At 30.6% G+C, this 21,224-nt stretch overlaps 2 protein-coding genes across 2 annotated transcripts; both read right to left on the reverse strand.

Moving 5' to 3' along the window:
• Positions 1–1,219: 1,219 nt before the first annotated feature.
• LOC113560273 (rRNA biogenesis protein rrp36-like) lies at positions 1,220–1,624 on the reverse strand. The gene has a single exon (XM_026966041.1). The coding sequence runs from the start codon at positions 1,622–1,624 to the stop codon at positions 1,220–1,222; it is 405 nt and encodes a 134-aa protein (XP_026821842.1).
• Positions 1,625–4,747: 3,123 nt separating this feature from the next.
• On the reverse strand, positions 4,748–10,763 carry LOC113560274 (zinc finger protein 98-like). The gene is made up of 2 exons (XM_026966042.1): positions 10,270–10,763; positions 4,748–5,258 (listed from the first exon to the last, which is right to left on the reverse strand). The coding sequence occupies exons 1-2, from the start codon at positions 10,761–10,763 to the stop codon at positions 4,748–4,750; spliced, it is 1,005 nt and encodes a 334-aa protein (XP_026821843.1).
• Between the last annotated feature and the right edge of the window lie 10,461 nt (positions 10,764–21,224).

Here is a 21,224-nt window from a genome sequence, read left to right on the forward strand (position 1 = left end):
CTATGCTCGTGACTTTTGAGACAGTCGAACTGTAAATGGTGGTAGTAATGATTAAATACGTAACGCATGCAACGTATGTGTGAACGTCCGTCTACAGATAATAAGTATACTATTATCTGAAATTAAATTCGTATTAACGATAATAATGAAATTAAATAATATAAACGTTGTAGATTATTGAAATACCGGCCAGTGTAGTAGTAGCATTCTATTATAATCAATGGATAATAAATGTCTGCATGACAGCTGAAAAGTTTGAAGTAGGCTTCTTAGCTTATTATTACATAAATCATTTTTTTTTTTGTTTTAATATTTTCCTTGGAAAATAATGAATTTACGAAAAATGTTGTCTTACTATTTTTATAGACATTAGTAAGTTCTATACATTTTTATGCTAAGTGCTATAGTTTTCTTAATTAATGTGTAAACACAATTAAACTACCCTCTTTTGCCATTTTCAACCCTAAATCGGCACCATAAGGGGTTGAGTAATACCTTCAAATTTTACCCAAATTACTTTCTCACGTGACTTAACAAATCCAGTGTGTATGGAATAAATTATATTTAATAAATATATCACCTATATATATATAAGGACCCACCCTAAATTACACGTCATTACTTCCGGAATGTCAGTGACAACCATATGTCGTCGAAAGATGATCCAGCTGACCTTGCTTCCCGGGGATTACACACCATCTGATTTAGTGAATCATGTATTGTTTTGAAGGGTCCAACGTTCCTCACGTCACACCACTGTCGAATGGGCTACTCGTGTTCCTTCACCGGCCACAGTGGCCCTCGCGTCATAACAGCACTCTTGGGACGACAATATTGGATTATGTGAGTGGGTACTCTTATTCGTACAGTCATCAGCCACTGTACGCGTGCGTTAGGCTGTCCGCCGCTAACTCGCAAACCGGTTATAGCAGATCTGCCACGATTCTGTGTAACCGAATGTCGCCCTTTCTCCCGTGTAGAGATTGATTACGCAGGGCCGTTGCTGATGAAGGAGCACCGTCTTCGAAAGGCGCGTCAGTATAAAGTTTATGTATTATTTTTTTTGAAATAATAAAAATAAAAATCATATAGTATAAATAATGCATTTCTTACCACAAAGCATGCAATAGTGCATAAATATGATACCGTAGGTTTCTCTCACAAGTAAACTGTTTCACCACATCTTTCTCATTCAACTTGTTTAGCCTCTGGGTTGTGTTTAAGTTCCAGTGTTTTGATCGATTGGAAGAGTCATTGTATGACGCATTGCAGTCGGGGCATTTAAAATCGTTTCTTCTGCACCTGCATGTGCAACTGTAACTTGAACTTTTTTTGAATGTTTTAATGCAATATGTGCATGCGAAATTTGTTCATGCTTGATTGAATGTCTTTTTATAGCCAACTTTTGTACTTGGAAAGACTTGGGACAATCAGGGCACCGATCCAAATTGCCAACATCATCATCATCTTCATCATCATCATCATCATCATCGTCATCATCATCTCCTTCTTCTGCCTTATTGGAATTATTCTCAAATTCATCACTTGACTCGTCATGTCTGCTGGTATCAGATTCACACAAATTATCTGCTTCCTGTGCACATATGACCACATTGGTTGTCATTGGGTTAGTTGAACGACACTTATTATTTGTACGGTTTTTAGGTTTTTTTCTTTTCGGTGAAGCATTTGTGGAGTCCGGTTTCATTTGAATAAGTGGTTGTTGATGGGCAAACATTGACGATCGGTCGTTCAGGTGGTTGGTGGTCGTCTGACGCTTCTTGCACTAATTCAGTACCACTCTCGAGCGACATACCGCAAACAGGGTAGCCTAAGAATCTGTAATCTAAAAAAAAAAAAAACTTTTTAATATATTGCATTTATTGTCATTCAAACTAATAAAATTACCAGTTTCACTTTCAGGTGTTGCTACAGTTATTCTTCGTTGTCTGAGTATGTGCTATATGCCTCTGAAATTAAAATATAAAAAAAAAAATTAAAATAAATCAAGTGCCTATGACTCTATAATATACAAAATTCAAAAAACTTACTTCTATTGTCAAAACAAGTTACACAATTACATAGAGTGTTGTTGTTTTCAAAGTAGTGTCGACCATAAAACACTGTGATTTCTTTACCTACATTAATCTGTCTTATTGTAGCAACTCCTGTCATCCTTTTGTTAATGCATTTTAACATTGCATTTGATCGACATGCGTGGTTGAAAAATGCAGCTGGCCCGAGGAAAAGCATATCCTTTTTTAATCTATTGCTGTACACTAGTGAAAAGTCGTTCTCTCCTGGATAGATGTATTCATCTTCTATAAGGTATGTTGCACCTACCAATCCCGGTATGATAGTGCCTATAATCAAAAATTACAAGATGGTGGAAATTAATGGATGTATGCACTGTTGTCAATGTGATAATAATTTTAATAAGTTTATTTTTCCAAGATGACATTATACATGGTTACAGGTTGTAACATAACTGACTTTTAAAATAACTATTGTTCCAATTTAAATTTTTTTGTTTATAACTAAGAGACCCTTGTGCTACATGTGCAATATTAAAAAAAATATTCATCTTAATCAATTAGTTTATTTTTTAGAATTTTTTAAAATATCAATATTTTTTTGCATAAATAAATGTTGAGCGTTATAACACTTCTTTCAAATATTATTTTCAATATTATTTCTTAAATTAGTTATTAATTATATAATTTTTCCAATTTTTGTTGTGAAAATTAATTAGCACAATTTTTATTTTTTGCTAGTCACTTTTATCTGATACACCTTCTAGTTTAACAAAACAATAGTGCATAAAAAAGAAGTAATTTGAAAACAAGTAAAATAATAAAATATAACATTGTGGTAAGGTCTCTCCATACTACCACGTCCAGTATGTCATGATCAATGACAATTAAATATTAACAAGATAACTAACAAAAATTTTAATTTTTTATGCAGTATTCGTATGTTTTGCATTCAAGGCGGTACATCTAGAGGTCGTGTCTGATTTATCCACTGATGCCTTTATAGCTGCGCTCAATTGGTTTGTCGCCCATCGTGGTCTTCTCACCGATATCTACTCAGACTGCGGGACAAATGTCGTCGGCGCTGCAGCCCAACTCAAGAATGAGTCTTAATCGATGATTAACCATCGAGACAACCAAGGTCAACTGTCGGCATCTACACAAACTGTTTGGCATTTCAACCCCCCAGGCGCACCGCATTTTGACAGCCTATGGGAGGGGGCAGTGCGTTCGGCCAAAACCCTTTTAATCCGTATTTAGCGCCCGCTCATTCCAAGTTCCACTGATCCTAACGAGATTGACTACTTGTCGCCAGGACATTTTCTTATTGGTCAACCGTTACTTACGCCGCCAGAAGAAGACATAGTGCCCACTCAATATTCTTCGAATAACCGTTGGAAGCTACTCGACCAGTGCGCTCAAGCCTTTTGGCGTCGCTGGAGGGAAGAGTACCTGCAAACATTGCAAACAAGGGACGATGGACAGCTGATACTTCCAGCTCGCTGTAGATGACCTTGTTATCGTCAAGGACCTGCATTCGCCACCTTTAACGTGGCGCATGGCCCGTATCCTTGACGCAGCGCCAACAATATACTTGAAAGTTTCATCAAATGTTTGTATTAGCATTATCTACTTATAATAGAACTTAGAAAATATTTTAAATTGTTTTAAGCTATTAAAAAGAATTTAATATTAAAGTTTTTTTTAATACGGTAATTTTTATTGGAGTACCTACGAATTTTGGTTTAACAGACAATAATAAAATTAATGATCTTTTATGAAAGCTTCGATGCTGTACAAACGAAAGGAAGCGCAGTACACAACCAATCGTGTACAAACTACCTTCATGCTGGCCAATATTGCCTTCATGCCTGACAACATCGACAAACTTTCCGCCAATTTTAATAACTTATTAAATAATTAATACTTACTATTATAGCATAATAATTATACTTCCCGATTTTCAACTTAATTTAAATATCCTTAATCTTCATTCCTAGTACAAAGATACTAATAGATACTAGTAAACTACGAACATACAACAAGGCACTCTTCACAATTACTCGTGATTAAACAGAACAATAGGTATTCACAAATTAAATTGATTTTAAGTAACACTTATATGATTGTGCATACGAGTACCTAACAGGCTAGGTTTAGGTTAGGTATAAAGTAGCAGTGTATGCATATGAAATAATAAATAATAATTTACAAGATGTTATGAACAAAGCTGTACAAAGGAAATTAATAATATTTAATATATACAAACTGTACCTGCTGTTTTTTCCCCATCTAACAACATTAATAACATTCATAAACTTAATGATCAACCATCAAGTTTTTATCATTTTAAATAAAATTCTAATACTATAAAAATACTATTTAGTTTATATTTATTTAATCGTTGTCTACTAAATTCACAATTCTGAATGAACTATATTAACACATTTAAATAATATTTTGAACAGGTAAATATTACATTACCTATGATAAATAAATTGGCTCTGAACTAATTTTATTCATGACCAATTGTCCCACATTTTATAACAATTTTTAGTGACGCCAAACCCTATAATAAATATTCAATTAGCTATAATGAAAGCATTATTTTGTCAAACACATCCAGCAATTTACCGGCATGTCCACAAAAACATCGATTTTGTTTGTCCTTTTATTGTAACTCGTCAGACTGGCCCGAGGACATGCCACTGACATCATTTGTCACACTTGTACTGTTGTTCACCCGTATACGTCCACTTGTGTACATTCAGTAAGATTCTCTGAGAGAATGCCATATCACACACGTCACATCGGTAAGGTCTTTCACCCGCGTGCGTCCTCTGGTGTCTGGTCAGACTGCAGCTTTGAGAGAACGACTTGTTGCATAAATCACACCGGTATGGTTTTTCCCCCGTGTGCGTCCGCCGGTGTGTAGTCAGATTGCAGCTTTGAGAGAACGACTTATTGCATAAATCACATCGGTACGGTCTTTCACCCGTATGCGTCCGCTGGTGTACAGTCAGTTTGCTATTACTAATATACTTCTTGTCACATATCTCACATCGGTACGGTTTTTCATCCGTGTACGTACGCGGGTTTACCGTCAATTCGCTGTTAGTTTCAATGTTCGGATTACAAAGGTCTTTCAGATAGGGTTTCTCTCTCGTTTCTGCCCGTCCACGAATCGGCAGATGACTGTACTGGGTAAATGTCATTTCGCACACAAGGTTTCGTCACACGTATTTTCAAAATTGTACTAAATAATTTAACAAGTGTAGGTCAACTTATTAAGTTACCAAGGTATTAATAAACATTCCAACTGGTACGAGAACGTGAGTGTTTGAAATAACGTATTTACAAATCAATATACTGAAAATTAGATTAGTTGTCAACACAATATTTCAAGCCAATATTTTGTGTATCTCTGCTGTATGTGCTTATAATGGGTTCGATATGTATATTTACTATTTTGTTTTAATGACGTCAAAACAAATTAAAAAATATAGTGTTATGAATCGTTTTTTATTAGTTTAATAATAAATAATAAAAATAATGTTATTATTACCGCACTTAATCTCTAGTTATGCCTCTTATGAATGTAAAACACGGCAAATTTAAGATCACCGGGATTAATTGTATGTTGTTAGTTATTATTAGTATATTATGCTATTAGTCGGTAAATTTACTAATAAATTATTTTTACTTATTACCTAAAAGTATGAAATGGTTTAATATTTAATTGGAACATTTGGAACCAAAAATTCCCGAAAATTCTACTCCCAACAAATATTGGGATTTTGGTTCCAGATTAGGTTCTTAAGAAAATCCAAAAGGGTAAGTGAAGGTTCCGGTTAAAATACTGGTATTTTTAATTTCGGTTCCAAGCCCTGTAAATTAGACAATCGATATAGGTACTTTATTACTAATTAATAGGTAATTAATTATTAAAATTTATAAGATAATAATATTGCCAATTTATTTAATCCGTATTATCCCTCAATTATGTTTTAGATTTTACATTAAAACACCTTCTTGATATAATTAATCAATTACAATAATTGGTCAAGCTGAAAAATGGATGTAGGTATACGGTTTCAATGGATACTTCCCGGTTTTAATGGACTAAGTTTAACTAGGTTAACTTAAAAATACCTAATACGAAAGTACAATATGCGCAATATTTATAATTAAGAGGTCGTCGTGGTAAAAGTTAAAAGAATGCATCGCTCAAGAGATGACGTTGTGCGCTATATCGCCGCCGTCGCGTGTTGTGGTAGGCCGTAATTACGCCCATCGTGTCGCTACATGGTCCGCTTGTTGTAATCGTGGGAAATGACAAATTAATAAAAAAAAATATAGGTTATTTTTGGCTATTTTTTAGTGCATATTTGTATGGTTTTAAGTGCATTTAAAGCCCGGCCTTAAATCATAATATAATATAAAATTATATTGCAAATTACCTTTAATAAAAATATAATATAACATTCTGCTTACCTTTGTTTTTTTTCAGATTCAATTATTTCTGTCCAATCTGGATACATACATTCTCCAATATTTAGCCAACTTTTTTCTCTAGCTAATCTATCTATGTATTCTGTAGTACTACCCATTTCCCAAACCGACGTGTTACTTTTGATACACGAAATAAATATATCGGTATCAAAATCCATTTTTAAAGTATTGGATTTGTTAGTTTTTTATTTTAATTTGGTTCAAGGTTAGCGCCACAATGCCGCTGGTTGATGCCAAGAGCACGCATAATATTTATTCGATAAAATATTTTTATTAAATTATACGTTTATTGCAAAAAAAAACTAATATTTTATATGTATTTATACAATTTATTTTTGGATAATTCTATTATACTAACTCTCTACGTTATATTACATAGGATGTATCTTGTATCTCACATTCTTACTATTTTATGCTTAAATTATTATTTAATCTTAAATAGCATTTTCTGACGATACTGCTATCTTATCAAGTAACGATGACATAACTATAGCTGCACAACACCTTCAAGAACATTTAAATCTTATAGATAACTGGATCAATAATTGAATGATTAGTATAAATGAAAGCAAATCTTCCCAAGTCACTTTTGCTCTACACTCTAGCATTTTCCCAACCATTAAACTCAAAAATTAAAGCATACCTAACTCGAACGACACAAAGTATTTAGGAATAATTTTAGACAAACGCCCAACTTGTAAACCCCATCTCCAAAACAAAAGGAAACTTGCCAATAGTAGACTCCATCTCTTCCGACTCCTCAAATCTAAACTTAATCCAAAAATCAAAATTATATTATATAATTTAATGATCAGACCTGACTGGTCATATGGTATTCAAATATGGAGGACGGCCAAATCCTCTAATATTTGCCTCATCCAATCTTTCCAAAATATTGCCCTACGCACTATAACTGGTGCTCTATAGTACATGATAAACATTTCACTTCACAATGACCTCAAAGTAATTAATGTCACAGACTACGCCAAAATTCACTACCACCGTTTCCACTCCAAACTCAACTCCAGTATTAATCCTCTCATTAGAGATATGGCATCACGGTATATCCCAGGCAACAACCCCTCACGAAGGCTTAAACATAATTGGAATCGCGATCTACTTAAGTAAGATCACTAAGATCGTAAATCCAACTAAAAGTTGGTAGGTGTCACCAATGGGTGTCTTCCTTAAAAGCTGTTTTATTTTAATATTATGTTATGTTTTTTTTATTATATCTAAATTACTAAATGTGTTGTTTGTACAGATTGTTTTAAAATAAAGGAAAAAAAAAATTTAAATCAAAAAATCTGGGATGGGCTAAAATATATTTTTAGGGGGCTAAGCCCCACTAAGTCGCCCCTAATGTCGCATTGGCTAGCCATTGGGCTATACCGTCAACATTTCCAAACAGTTCAAAATACCGATCCAACTCTTTAAAACTAAGAAAATTACCATTAATTAGAAGCTCTACAAAAAAACTATCCAAAAATAGATTGTTCATTCACTTATATTTATTTGTTATTTTTATTTTATTGTATTTCTGTTTATGTATAAAATGTTTGAGGAGAGTATTTAAAATAATCAAAATCGGCTATCGAATTTCGACTATGGCTAAAATAGTAAGTTGTATAAATGGGTAAATTCAACAAAATTGAAAAAAATTGCACTTAAAACTTCTAGATTTGAATTTCTACTTACATAAAACATATTTAAAACTTACTTAGCAATAAATTAGAAAGATAGAAGAAAAGTTGCAAATGCAACAACATCCGTGTTCTACTTATAAGAGATAGATAATCATTTTAATTCTGTATGTCAAAATGTAAAATTTGTAGTTATATTATGATTCAAAAAAAGTATATATATATAATATATATAATATCTAACTATATACTTAAAAATCTCTGGCCGGTCTATGTTGGTTATTAGAAATTTTACATTATTCATTCATAGATTTTTAATTTCAAACATTAAATTGAACTGACCAGTAGTAAAATTTACTGATGAGAATATTTCAAATTTAATTTTGAAATACTTGTTCCTTTCAAATTAAATTTAAAAACTATAGATTCATAATAAACATTTTTAATGTTCAATGTTAGATACAGGGGAAAAATACATTAAAAAATAACCAGAATTAAAATTTTTAGATTCATGAATATGAACCACTAATTTTACCACAGTAAAATGGTTCTCCTTTACTGTACATTACTGCCGCAGTGATGTCCCACAACTTGTTAAAATAAGTAAAAAAAAATATTAAAATTTTAACTAAAATAGCGTTGCGTGCAAGCGCATAAACGTAAAATCGCAAACTTTGGAAGGCTATAACTTCCAAAATAATGGTTTTCGGGATAAAAAAAATACACCATCGTTTTAAACATAAAAAAATAGTCGTCTGAAAAAAAAATTTGAAAATCGTGAGAGGGTTGGTAAAGTGCACTTTAACCCGGTAATATTTTAGCATTAGGTTAGTTGTGGCCTAGTAAACCTTTCCATCTAATCTAATTTTATTAACGTTGTACTTCATCAAAACCAGTATCTTATATAAAGTATAATGCGATATTTCAGACGCAAAATATTACAGTGTCTGTTAGTTTACACTGCTATTTACCACTCAGTATATCTACGAAGACTTCAAATTATGTTTGAGTGTGTTATACAATTTAGTTTTATTATATATAACTGGTGTAAATATAAATTAAATGCGAGATAATGTAATATTCTAATTACAGAATTCGTATTTTTCTTAATTATTATTTAAACAATATTTTGCATCATCAGGTGACTTATATGTTACGTTTAGTTAGACTATTTCATTCAATAAACATTATTTTCATATTTCTAAAAAATCGTCATCAGTTCTAGGAGTTATAGGTAGGGGACTTTTATAGATTTTAGTTATCCTTTATCCTTTAAAACACTATATTTTTCACTTATTAGTTCTATTCCCCATTATAATTCAATAATCTTGTCTTTTTTGTAAATACTCATATTAATTTTCTTGGAACTATTCAAAATCGCTTCTTACACTTAATATCTTAAAAATGGGATATTCCACGTCAACCTTATTCATTATATAAGCTAAACACACCAAATATGAATAATATTGCAGTTAGGAGGAATATGTATTCTAAAAATCTTGCACAAATTAATCAACGGTTTTAGTCAATTCTGAGTTAGTAAATAATTTAAATTTACACGTCCTCCAACGTAAAAGTAGGTCTACAAATATTTGTTATGTTCAACTAGAGATATCTAATTATTAAAAAAATGGTCCTATAATAAATAGAACAATGAAGTAAGCCAAAGATAGCATAAAAGATTTATTTAATTTTAACAATATTCAATTATTTTTATAATTATATTGTTTGACTTGTTTGATTATATTGTGAACTGTATTAAATTATTATAAAATAATGATAAAAAAATTAAAAAAAATTAAAAACGACTTAATGGTTTTTGTCACAATCGTTAATAAATTTATAACTTTATTTTTGATGTACAGAAAACAATGAAATTTACATGGGTGTGCACTGTGCGTTATTAACTCTCAACGACATAATGATCAACAGTATAATTAATTAATAAAATCATAATGAAAGCATTATTTTGTCAAACACATCCAGTAATTTACCGGCATGTCCACAAAAACATCGATTTTGTTTGTCCTTTTATTGTAACTCTGTAGACTGTCCCGAGGACATGCCACTGACATCATTTGTCACACTTGTACTGTTGTTCACCCGTATACGTCCACTTGTGTACATTCAGTAAGATTCTCTGAGAGAATGCCATATCACACACGTCACATCGGTAAGGTCTTTCACCCGCGTGCGTCCTCTGGTGTCTGGTCAGACTGCAGCTTTGAGAGAACGATGTTTCGCACACATCACACCGGTATGGTTTTTCCCCCGTGTGCGTCCGCCGGTGTGTAGTCAGATTGCAGCTTTGAGAGAACGACTTGTTGCATAAATCACATCGGTACGGTCTTTCACCCGTATGCGTCCGCTGGTGTACAGTCAGTTTGCTATTACTAATATACTTCTTGTCACATATCTCACATCGGTACGGTTTTTCATCCGTGTACGTACGCGGGTTTACCGCCAATTCGCTGTTAGTTTCAATGCTCGGATTACAAAGGTCTTTCAGATAAGGTTTCTCTCTCGTTTCTGCCCGTCCACGAATCGGCAGATGACAGTACTGGGTAAATGTCATTTCGCACACAAGGTTTCGTCACACGTATTTTCAAAATTGTACTAAATAATTTAACAAGTGTAGGTCAACTTATTAAGTTACCAAGGTATTAATAAACATTCCAACTGGTACGAGAACGTGAGTGTTTGAAATAACGTATTTACGAATAAATATAGGGAACCCATAATTATGTTTTACATTTTACTTTGTTTGTGTATTATAGTTTTATACTAAAACACCTTCATCATATAACTTATTAATTACAATAATTGACTGAGCTGAAAAATGGATATAGGTATACGGTTTCAATGGGTACATCCAATGTGCAACGACACTGAGACATTACATCTCCATATTATTTATTCTATGGAGCCTAGTTATACGGTGTTAATTGATACGTCCTAAGTAACAGGGGACGTAAGTATGATTTTCCAATTTTTATAATACCCCCGGTAAAAATTTCTTAGGGAATTTTATACCTCTTCCTACAGGTGAATACCGTGGGTCCAAATATCCCAGGATATGTATACCCCCTAGTTTTTTATACCGGGAGGTACGAATAGCACAATTTATAAGAAACCTTGTATTAAATTTTCAAAATTTATTGAAATGCTTAAATTTTTTATCGATATTCCCAAAAAAATATATTTAGAAGAATCGAAAATTTTAATTGTTAATAAATAGATGGAAAAAGTCGGTTTTACAAATTGGCTTTTTTGAATATAATAAATTTTAAAATATTTAATACCAAATAAGTTACTTCTTATGTCAGAACATCGTGAAACATCATTTATATATAAATTATAAATACAGTGTGATATTTTATTATCATAAAACACTCTTTATTTCAAAAAGTATTCATGTTTTTGTAAATATTTTTACATAGTTTCAAGTTATTAAAAAAAACATTTTTATTAAAATATTATATTTTTAAATATATTTTATCTTTATATTTGTTTATGTTTTTATTTTTTTGATGTGCTTAAGAATTGCAGCAGGTGAGATAAAAGTAGCATAACATGACCTGGGTAACCAAAGATAAAACATAGTACTGCAAGCAAACAAAAACTAAAATATCTATCTGCAGGGAATATAATGATGCCAATAGGGGTATTCTAAATTTTCTAAATGCCATTGCTATTTTTATAGTCCACAGAAATTAAGCGCAATAAGCGGCTTTAATAAGAAGAAATAAAACAAAAGATTTTGATTGGTTTTTATTTTAGTTTAGGGTCTTCATTATTCTCCCAAAAGTCCCCGGTGATAATGCATGTGCTAAAGTTTTAAGTGTGATTGTAAGGGGTGAAAATTGCTTAGAAATCAGTTTATCACAAAAATCTCCTAAAACATCAACTGTAAAAACTAAAATACCTATATACTAAATGAAAGCTGAACAAATTATCTATAAAAAATTATCCATAGTCATTAAGCCTTCCATCAAAAGGTTTCAAAAAAAAATTAAAGTAAAAATAAGTATTTATAAGAATTTTTTTATCCGAGAGAGATATTTATGAAAAATCGTTTTTGTAATGTCTAAACTAAGCTGACACACTTTCACTTTTATTGGTATTATAATACATCTAATACGTTGAATTATATTTATATCAATATTATTACATACTCGTTTTTGTGAATGAACCTCGTTTGTTCAGCAGCTGTCACACAGCTGCCTAATCAGCGGGGTTTTCCCACCAGACATTAAATATCCGTCGATGGAACTATAAATAAATATTAATTATAATTGTGTTATAGTTTTATTGGTCATTTTCGGGCAGACGTGACAGCAATATAGTAATATTTTTCAGTATTTAGTTGTTTGCGAGCACGACTCACGTATTTTTCGTTTCTTGGTTTCGTTAAAATGGCAGATTTATGTGTGATTTATTAGAAACTATTGAGCGATGGAGATATTTTGCAGGTCGATTGTCAACTTCAAATATTGATTAAGGCAAGTATTGAAAGAGGTGATGTAAAGACGAAATTATGATGAATGTATCTTCAATCAAAGTTTATGTGAATTGATAGGCATCGAGGATCACTTCATTTAAAAGAAAGCGTGAAAGTGAATGTGTTATATAGAGCCCACCAAAGAGTAGTAGTACGATCAACTTTTGATTTTAAAAGATTGTTTTATTTGAGGATAAGTAGCTGACGAAGAAAAAAAAAATCAAAAATACACGTGATTTAATAAGTTGTGTTTCCGCTGTTAAACCCCTTCATGCATAACTTTTTATTTATCCCTGAAAAAAATGAGGTTATAGTAAAAGACGTCAGGATCATGAGAAAAATAGTTAAAAAATATTTGAGTCAAACTTTCCCTTAAAGTTGATCAAAGTTTAATTTGTGCCAAATATGGCACTATATGCACTAAAAGTTTGTTTGTGCCATATTTGGCCATCATGCATTAAAGTATACAATTTTTATTTGTGCCATTTCTGGCCACCATGCACTCAATATAATAAATGCTCTATGTGTGGTATTTGTTTTCTGTAAACAATGGTATCTATTTGTACTTTTTATTTGGAAAAAACTGGATTTGTACATTTTCAAGTATATTTTTATTTTTTTAATACAGATTTAACAAAAGTTGATTACAAATTAATTAATGTAAGCACAAAAGTTAACAATATTAATTAAAATATAACAAAATAATAAAAATTATAATAATGAGAACTAAATAATTAGTCTTTTGTTTTTTTTTTCATCACAAATTATAATATGTAAGCATAAAAATGATCAATTAATTAAAATATAACAAAATAATTATAATTATAATAACAAGAACTAAATAAAACAGTCTTTTGTTTTAATAACTAATTGTAGTGTTATCATTGAAATGTATAAATCTTTTAATTACTTCGAATCTGTTGACTGTCATTATATTGTATATACTTGAAGTACCAAGAGACCCCCAATGATGTTTTATTGAAGGCAAATTTAAAATTGACATTTTCATCAATATACCAATGAATTGTTCAATTTCTTTTTCTGTTATATTTGGTAATTTAATAGGTTTGACTTGAGTGGCATATAAATTTGATTGTATTGTAATGTGACTTATAATAGATTTTGGAAATAGAAAATTAAAAAATTGAGAAGGTGAAACTAAATCAGTTATAAATGTTGGTAAATTTAATGAATCTTTGAAGTGTACATCTTCTGTTACTTCTAAGTTTTCTTCAACCCATTTGGGTTTTAATGATTTATTGACATTTTTAGGCACATTAGATTTTTTTGTTTTTTTTTTTAAATTGCTAAGATATGGCTAGAGGCATATCATCTTCAAACTCAGATACAAATTCGTCATCTGAATCAGGAATAATAAGTACATCAGTACTTTTAGTTGAACAATAACTATCGCTATCAGATTCTACAGGCAATTGTGACAATGTGGTAGGTTCAGCATTGTCAGGATATTTTAAATCAGAACTTCCTTCTGGGATGCTTCTAATGTACCTTAGTTGGTGGTAAAATGTAGAAGATTTCATTTTTAGAGCTAAAAAAAAAAATTCAGTTACTATGTTTTGAATGCATGTTGTGCCAAATATGACACATACTAAGTTTTTGTTATATTTCAAAAAGTATTATACTTAGAAACTAGTATTTACTTTTAACATAAAGCTGACAAACTGACGAACAAAATGATATTTTTTTTTTTTAATTCGGTAGTATCAATTTTTTGTTACGATAACATAAAATAAGTGATAACGACTCTTGGTGACAAACATATTTGGAGTGAATTAAATTTCATCTATGTTTCACAATTTTACCGCTAGATGGATGTACCTTACATCAAAATTGTTCGTTTTTTTGTGCCGAATCTGGCCGTATATGCAGTAACGTCATAGCTATATTTTCACAGCAACAAATTACGAAAAACTAATTTGTGCCACGTATGGCACACTATGCAAGAGGGATTAACTTTAAAGACAACATTCTGGAACTTCCAGACAAAAAAGGTGATGATGTTTTAAAAACGTATGTTTTGAAATTGATTTAGTGGCAGCGGAAGCACGATACCACCAGAGTCCAAAAGGGTTTTGCATGACAAAACAATAATAATAATAGCTCGATTTGTTGATGACGTTATTATTTGTCGTCATGGATGTCCTACAGTAGAGATCAGTGGCTGGAACACGATTGAGCACGATTACGATCAAACAATAGAGCTATTAAACACGATTGAGCAAGGAAATAGGTGTGAAGTAGCCACTTTGAACCGTAGAATATTATTATTAAAAAATAAAATACATTTTAACATACATATTTATCGGTGCAACACGATAGCGCAATTTTTCTTTTTTTCACCCAACTAATTATACCAGGATTGCGCATCAAATGATATGTGTATATAGTATATACTATAACTTATTATCCCTTTTCTAATGTTTTTTTTGTACTTAACCTGTACCAATAAATAAATCTATATTTGTGCACCTGCCATGTGCCAAAGTAAAATTTTATGTCAAAATGTAATTTTAAGATTTATTATTATTTGCAAATCTGCACCATGTTAAATATAATCTCATGATTATCTTAAAACTATTTTGTTTTCTATTTAAAATATTTTTATTTTCCCTAATCAACAAGTATGTTATCATTAATGCACAATGCACATGTTACAATGTTATAGTTTTTTGATGCTCTCTCTGGGTGGTAGTGCAAAACTCTATGCTTCAGTAAACATCTAATTATAAGTAAATATATATAAATAAATAAAATATGCATTGTAAAAATAAATTAACAATTTTTATATACCATCTTAGCGTATTTTAACAATTACTAAATCAGAACATGAAATTACTGATAAACAAGGGACCATTATAAAAATATCAAACGAATTGAATAAGGAACAAAGGGAAAAAGCGAAGTATAATAAGCAAATACAAACATTTATTTACATCTGATCCACTAGACATCGGTTGTGCAAATATAGAACCATATGAAATTAATTTAAAATCAAACAAACCAATTTTTCAACCTCCCTACCGAGTAGCACCAGCCCAAAGACAAAAATTAAAAAAAATTGATAGACTAAATGATAATCTCTGATATAGTTGAACCTAGTAGAAGTATTTATGCTGCTCCAGTATTCCTCATACCTAAAAAGGAAAAGAGGGTATATCGATTTTTAGTCGATTATAAGAAATTAAATAATGAAACAATTAGTGATAACATCCTATATCGAAGTCACAAGACTTATTTAGGAGCCTAGAAGGAACAAAATATTACTCGTCAATCGATATGGCTCAAGGTTGTTTTGAATTACCAACAAAGGTTGAAGACAGATCAAAACCGCTTTTATAACAGATATAGCCTATATCATTTTAAACAAATTCCTCAAGGATTTAAAAACTCGGGACCGATTTTCCAAAGAGTAATAAATAATTTATTTAGTGATTATTTATATAGGATAATGGTTGCGTACTAAGACGATATTTGCTGTTTCGGGAAAAATTTTGAATCGTCATTAGAAAGGCTGGAAAATATTTTTAAACGGCTAGATGAGGCCGGACTAAAATTAAAAACAAATAAATGTGTATTTTTTAGCTAAAAAATAGAACTTTTAGGACACGAAGTTTCTAATAGTGGAATTATTCCATTAGGAAAAAATGTAGAAGCAATGAAAAAAATTTCCAATACCCAAAAAGGTAAAATATGTTAGTTCATTTATTGAGCTCACAAGTTATTATAAAAAATATATATTAAATTTTACAAAAATCGCAAGTTCTTTAACCGATCTAACAAAAAAGGAAAACAAGTTTTGTTGGGACGAGGACCACAATAACGCTTTTAATATTTTAAAAAAAACCAATAATTACTGCGCCCGTTTTAGCTCACCTTGAGCACACATACCTTGTTTTTGTTACAACTGACGCATCCTTAGAAGGGCTTTCAGGTATTTTAGAACAGGAAAATCCTAATGGAAATAAACATCCAATTGCATTCGCGTTTAGAAAATGAAAAGGGGGAGAAAAAAATTGTTCTACTACAGAACTGGAAATGTCAGCAGTAGTATTTGCACTTAATTATTTTAAAGAATATCTTATAGGTAGGAAAATAACCGTGTATAGTGACCATTCAAGTTTACAATACTATAAAACAATGAAAAACCCGTCATCTCGCATAACAAAATTTATCTTTAAGTAAGTAGAATTTGACTTGAAAATTAAACATAATCAAGGTGCAGGGAATTTGGTTGCAGATTGTTTATCCCGATACCCTGTAGAAAATATTAATACATTAATCACTGAATTAAAAAATTTAAAAGACAACGTCCCGACATCTATAACCGAAATTAACATCGATATATTAAAAAAAAAACAATAACTAGAAGAGTTTTGTAACGGCATAATTAACGCAATAAAAACTAAAACTAATTCCAAATACAAAAATAAATCTTGGCAATATTGTATTAAAAACGAATTACTATATTTTAAAAATGTGTCACCCCATGGAGCGAATAACCTTGATAGGTACTCAAAGATTTAATCAATACTCAAATCTTATCACGAATCAGTTTTTAATGAACACTTTGGAATAACTAAAACATTGGCAAAATTAAAACAAAAATACTACTGGCCAACAATAATTCAAGATATCATAAAATTTATAAAAACTTGTGTTTCATGTCAGATGATAAAAAATCCAACAGGTAAAGGCCACGGACTACTACAACCATACCTTTAATATCTGGAAAACCATTACAAAGATAGACATTTGATTACTTAGGCCCACTACCTATTTCTAGAGGGAAAAAATATCTTATCGTAGCGACTTGTAACGCGACAAAAATGGCATTCGCAAAAGCAGTGGCAAACGCAAACGGAGCAGCCTCAATAATTTTTTTGATGGATTAGTAACGTCGTATGGAGTATCTAAATATTTTTGTAGTGATAGAAATACTCATTTTAAAAACAAAGACGTAAAATATGCATGCAAAAAATTAGGTATTACGCAAGTATTCTCAAGTGCATATCACCCACAAACAAACTGTATGACAGAACTCATGAATAAAATAACTAACAATAGTTTATCACATTACATTAATGAAAACCAAAAAGTTTGGAAACTATATTACATACTATTTACTCCATAATATAGAAGCAAATCAACCATTGGACAATAAATTAACAATAGATAACGAATCATTTAACCTCACCAAATCCCTGAAATTATTACAAAAAATTAGAGATACCATTCTCAAAATCATCGAAAAAGAACAAGCTATTCAAAAAAAAAAAAAAACAATACGACCTTAAACACAAAAATATTAATTTTATACCGGGACAAAAGGTTTTAATAAAATTTGACTTCCACGAACCAAATCAATCAAAAAAATTAGCAAATAAGTACAGGGGTCCCTTCACAATTATCGAAAAATTAACAAATGTAAACTATAGAGTAGTACGAATATTACGTGGAAAAAAAGAAATTACGTCATACACGTACAAAGAATGAATCCCTTCTACGAGACAGACGTATCACTCATACCTGATTAATTATTAAACATAAATTAAAAATCCAAACAAATAAATAATAAAACTTACATCAACGAAGCAAACACCTATATGATATACCACACAAAAACACATAAACACATAACCGCAATTAAAATATTTAGAAAATATTAAGACGTAAGAGTAACAATATTAATAAAAAATAACCTTGTGGTCTATAATACTATAATAAATACGAATATGACACAAGAACAGTACGAATAACAATAAAATGAAAACCATCCGGACGCCAAGAAGAATAATCGCAAACTAACAGAGCTAGCTAAATCAGAAGAAAAATATTAAAATCATTTAACAAACCAACAAACTAAACACTATTATGCAGCTGTTTTATACGTCAATATATATTGTGTATAAACTATGTATATTAGTGTGTGTGTATGTATATGTAATGTATGTATATATATATATATTATATATACGTCAACGTAATACGTAAGCATAAAATGGAACAACAACCGGCAGACAAAATTCTAAACTAAACTCCTTTATATCTATAAATAAAACACAGAATCAGATGTTTCTGAAAATATTACCATCACTAGAATATCATAGAATTTATAATAAAATATTGCTATAAAAATTACGTATGAACTACAATGAAAAGGAAAACAATTTAAAATAATTTTTATTTATAGAGCGACAAATTACCGTATTCATTCGTACGCACAGAAAAAATAACAACGGAGTGATGGAGACGTTTGCTAAAAAACCAAATGGTACCTTCTAAAATAATTTAAAACTTAATACCATACATGAAAATACAACTGATCTTACTCATTGTGTTTTTTTAAAATAAACTCCGGAGAATCACATTCTTTTAAAAATTAACAATTTATTAATAATCCAGGAATATATTTTGAAAATATTTCACCATTATTCATAACAGTATCACAGTGGAACCTGGTAACCTATTACAACATATCAGACTATGAACAAAATTATGTAGCAATTAATTTATATTATAATAATTTAAAAAATATTGTGATAAATACCAATTCCAGCTATAATAAGCTTACCGAAACTTCAATCGAATTGCTAAAAATTAATTTACAAATATTAAACAAAATAAACGAAGATCACAAAATAGTGCAACAATACCTCGAAATTGACGAAACCAATTACGATACAAACAAACAACGAAAGAAACGAAGTTCTTATTTCGGAGGAATTGGTAAATTACAACGAACATTATTTAGAGTACTAACGGAAGAAGAAGAAGAAATATTTGAGGACAAAATCAAAACACTGGAAGAAAAACAAATGAAAACCTTATTAATTCAAAAAGAACAAATCAAAATATTCAAAAGCTCTTTAGATTCAGTAGATAAAATCACTTTAAGCTAAACAAACATTAAAGATAACATTGATATCAATATGAATAAACTAAACAATGAATTAAAAGTACAAAAAGATGAGCTAAAAATCTTAAACGTAATAGAATCAATATTGCTTTATAATTTATTATATACCAAATTACTAAATCAATACGTTAAAGATGCCACCTTATTATTAAATATAATAACAAATGTACACAAAGGACAGTTCAATCCCAAAATAATTAAACTAAGTGAGCTTAGGATACAGCTAAAAGATATCAAAACAAATTTAGATTTGCCAATAGAAAAGTTGTTTAAATTTCATGAAATTAATAGATCTATATATTTACTATGTTAATCATCTAATAATATTCATAATAAATATACCACTAATAGAAAACATACCCTTTGATCTATACCATATCATAAGTTTGTCGGTTCATGTAAGTAAAAACGATTTCGTTTTTATCCAATCCACACAAGAATTTCTAGCAGTAGAAAAAAGTAAACAGTATTACATATTTTTTACACAAAATCAAATAAATAAATGCAAGACAACTAAACAAAAATAATTTATGAATCAAATATGCCACTATCTAATAATATTAAATCGAATTATGAATTTCAATTATTTACAAAAGAAAACAATATGCCAGAAAATTACAAAATAAAAACTGTTCAAATTTTTAATGACCTATAGCACCAACTAGGAAATAGTACTCGTTGGATATACGCGACTCACGAACCTACCGAGTTAATCATAAACTGTCAGGACAAAGTAGAAAATATAGAAATAAACAAAGCAGGAATATTAAGTCTAAAACCAAATTGTAAAGCCATCACAAAAGAAAAACTGTTATATTCGCAAAATATATGGGGAAAAGCAATATTTCTAAAGACTATGTGCCACAATTTCATTTAACAAAATTAACCGAAGGCTTTGACGATAAAATAAAAAAAAATAAAAAAAGAGGATGACAATCAAATTAGACTTAACACGGCGGTGAAGTAGAATGATTTAAAACTACCTAGTCGTGCCATAAGTTCTGTCCCTTATACAAAGGTGTATACTTAATAAATAAAATAAAACAAATATAAAAAAACTGATGTTATTTATTCTTTATTAACTTACTAACTAAAAAAAAATAAATACTATTCAAAATGTCCACCATTTGCATTTATACACTTCTTCAAACGATCTGGCCACTCGTCTATGACAGCACGCACCACTTCTAACGGTATTGAGGCAGCTGATTTTACCAAATCGGCTTTTAATGATTCGATATTTCGATGGGGCTTAGAGCAGGCCTTCTCCTCTAAAATATTCCACAGTCTGTAGTCCAAAGGATTGAGGTCTGGACTTCCCGAGGGCCAATCTTGAGCGGCGATAAATTCAGGTAAATTGACCTCTAACCAGCGTTGTGTGGTTTTTGCTTTATGTGCAGGCGCTGAATCCTGCTGAAAGGTCCAGTTCTTTCCTACAAACAAAGTATCACTTAAAGGCTTCACTACCTTTTCTAAAATATCGTTTTGGTAGTTAACCGCACGTGTTTTGACTCCCTGCTCACAGAAATGCAGTTGAGTAACACCCTCATATGACACTCCCCACCAAACCATCACTGAGGCTGGATGATGTCCTCTTT

This window comes from Rhopalosiphum maidis, unplaced genomic scaffold, assembly GCF_003676215.2.
Source record: "Rhopalosiphum maidis isolate BTI-1 unplaced genomic scaffold, ASM367621v3 scaffold140, whole genome shotgun sequence".
Lineage (NCBI taxonomy): Eukaryota > Metazoa > Arthropoda > Insecta > Hemiptera > Aphididae > Rhopalosiphum > Rhopalosiphum maidis.